The sequence below is a fragment of the Morone saxatilis genome, unplaced genomic scaffold (genome assembly GCF_004916995.1).
Source record: "Morone saxatilis isolate NCDOM2014 unplaced genomic scaffold, NCSU_SB_2.0 Contig6, whole genome shotgun sequence".
Taxonomy (NCBI): domain Eukaryota; kingdom Metazoa; phylum Chordata; class Actinopteri; family Moronidae; genus Morone; species Morone saxatilis.
In genome coordinates, this window is record NW_023340206.1 from 10181156 (window position 1) to 10182675 (window position 1520).

At 41.8% G+C, this 1520-nt stretch overlaps 1 protein-coding gene across 1 annotated transcript in view; it reads right to left on the bottom strand.

Moving 5' to 3' along the window:
- Positions 1-456, bottom strand: part of LOC118339849 (cystathionine beta-synthase-like) — a gene marked incomplete at its 5' end in the record, with an annotated part of 6693 nt that extends 6237 nt beyond the window's left edge. Inside the window, 1 exon segment of the mRNA XM_035677629.1 lies at positions 153-456. Within this exon segment, the coding sequence (XP_035533522.1) occupies positions 153-448 (296 nt within the window).
- Positions 457-1520: the final 1064 nt, after the last annotated feature.

Here is a 1520-nt window from a genome sequence, read left to right on the forward strand (position 1 = left end):
GCAAGTGTTTGTTTTGCAAGTGTTTGTTTTGCAAGTGTTTGTTTTGTGTGCCGCTCCCCGGGAGTTTACTGAAGCTGATTTTCATTTGTTTAAACACACAAAGCAACAACTTATCTGTACAATAAATACAACTAGGTAACTGGTAAACTGACCTTGGGACTTGAGAATGAGGAGAGTCGGCTTTTGAGGCTCCCAGGCTCCATTTGCAGCGGCTGGGAAGGTCGGGTCGGATCCACTTCCTCTCAGCGGTGACGTTCTTTGTGTTGATCTGAATGGTTCTGTTGGACTCTTCAGCGTCCTCCATCGCGGGCAGCTTGTCAACCCCGTTCGCTGGGAACGAACCCTCCCGCAGTTTGGATTCTCCGTTGGTGTGGTTGAGCAGTTTGGCAGCATGAGGGCACACTGGACTCTTCACAGGGCTCTCTTTGGAGGAAGGGACCGACGGCATGGCTCACCCTGGAAAACAAGAAGAAAAGGCTCTTTAATAAAACATTTAAACATTTTTAAGAATGTCACCGGTTCTGTTTTTCTAGTTTGTCTCTTTCCGCTTTCACCTGTTTTCAGCAAAACGGTTATGCGACTCAAAAAGTAAACATTTTATACCTTTAATACTTCTTTCCTTCTGTAGAAACATTCAGAAAACATCTGTTTCTATTGTTAATAAACTTAAGAACTTCAGGTAAAAGTTCACACTGACTTTATTTATAACCGCACTGATACATTACCACATTCAAAACGGACGCAGTGAGCAAACAGTGAGCCGGCCGCTCCTTTCTATTCTTTCATTAATGCTGAGTCACATCCGTACTGAGAAATAAAGCCTCCTCGTGCTACGTCGCTCTTCCTTACACATAATCAGTAATAAGCATTTTAACACAGTCAGGATGAGCAAATATAAATTAACAAATTAATTCTGCTTTCAAAAGTGAAGAGTGTGTTAAAGGCCCGGACGACTGGCTGATCAAACTCTTGCTCATATTGCATCAGTCGGTCAGTGCAGAGAGAAAAACACACAGTAAGAAATTAACTGCTGAGTCATGATTTAAAAGAAAAACAGAGCTTCAGACTATCTTTGTGTTTGTGAACCTAAAACGACTCAATTATTGCTCGTTACAAGTTATAAAACGCTGTAAAAGTCACAAATGTGTAACTAAATGTTAAACATTGTAATAAACTGGAGCTCAGTACTGCAGGATGTTAAATATTAGCAGTCGGAGTGGAAGAGGAACTATAAAATAAGGTTTTTGACTCTCCGTTCTTACGTTCTAGTGATTAATAGCTTATAAAAAACTTGTTCCAGCTTCTTGGATGTGAGGATTTGCCTTTTCTCTCTTTATATATTAGATACGAGGCTACTCCACAGAGCTGTGAGCCTCTTGTTCATCCTATTATCAGGTTGCTCCACTGGGACTGGCTGCACACGAACCTTCACTAACACACACACACACACACACAGAGACACAGAGACACACACACACACACACACACACACACACACACACACACACACTAGGGCTGTT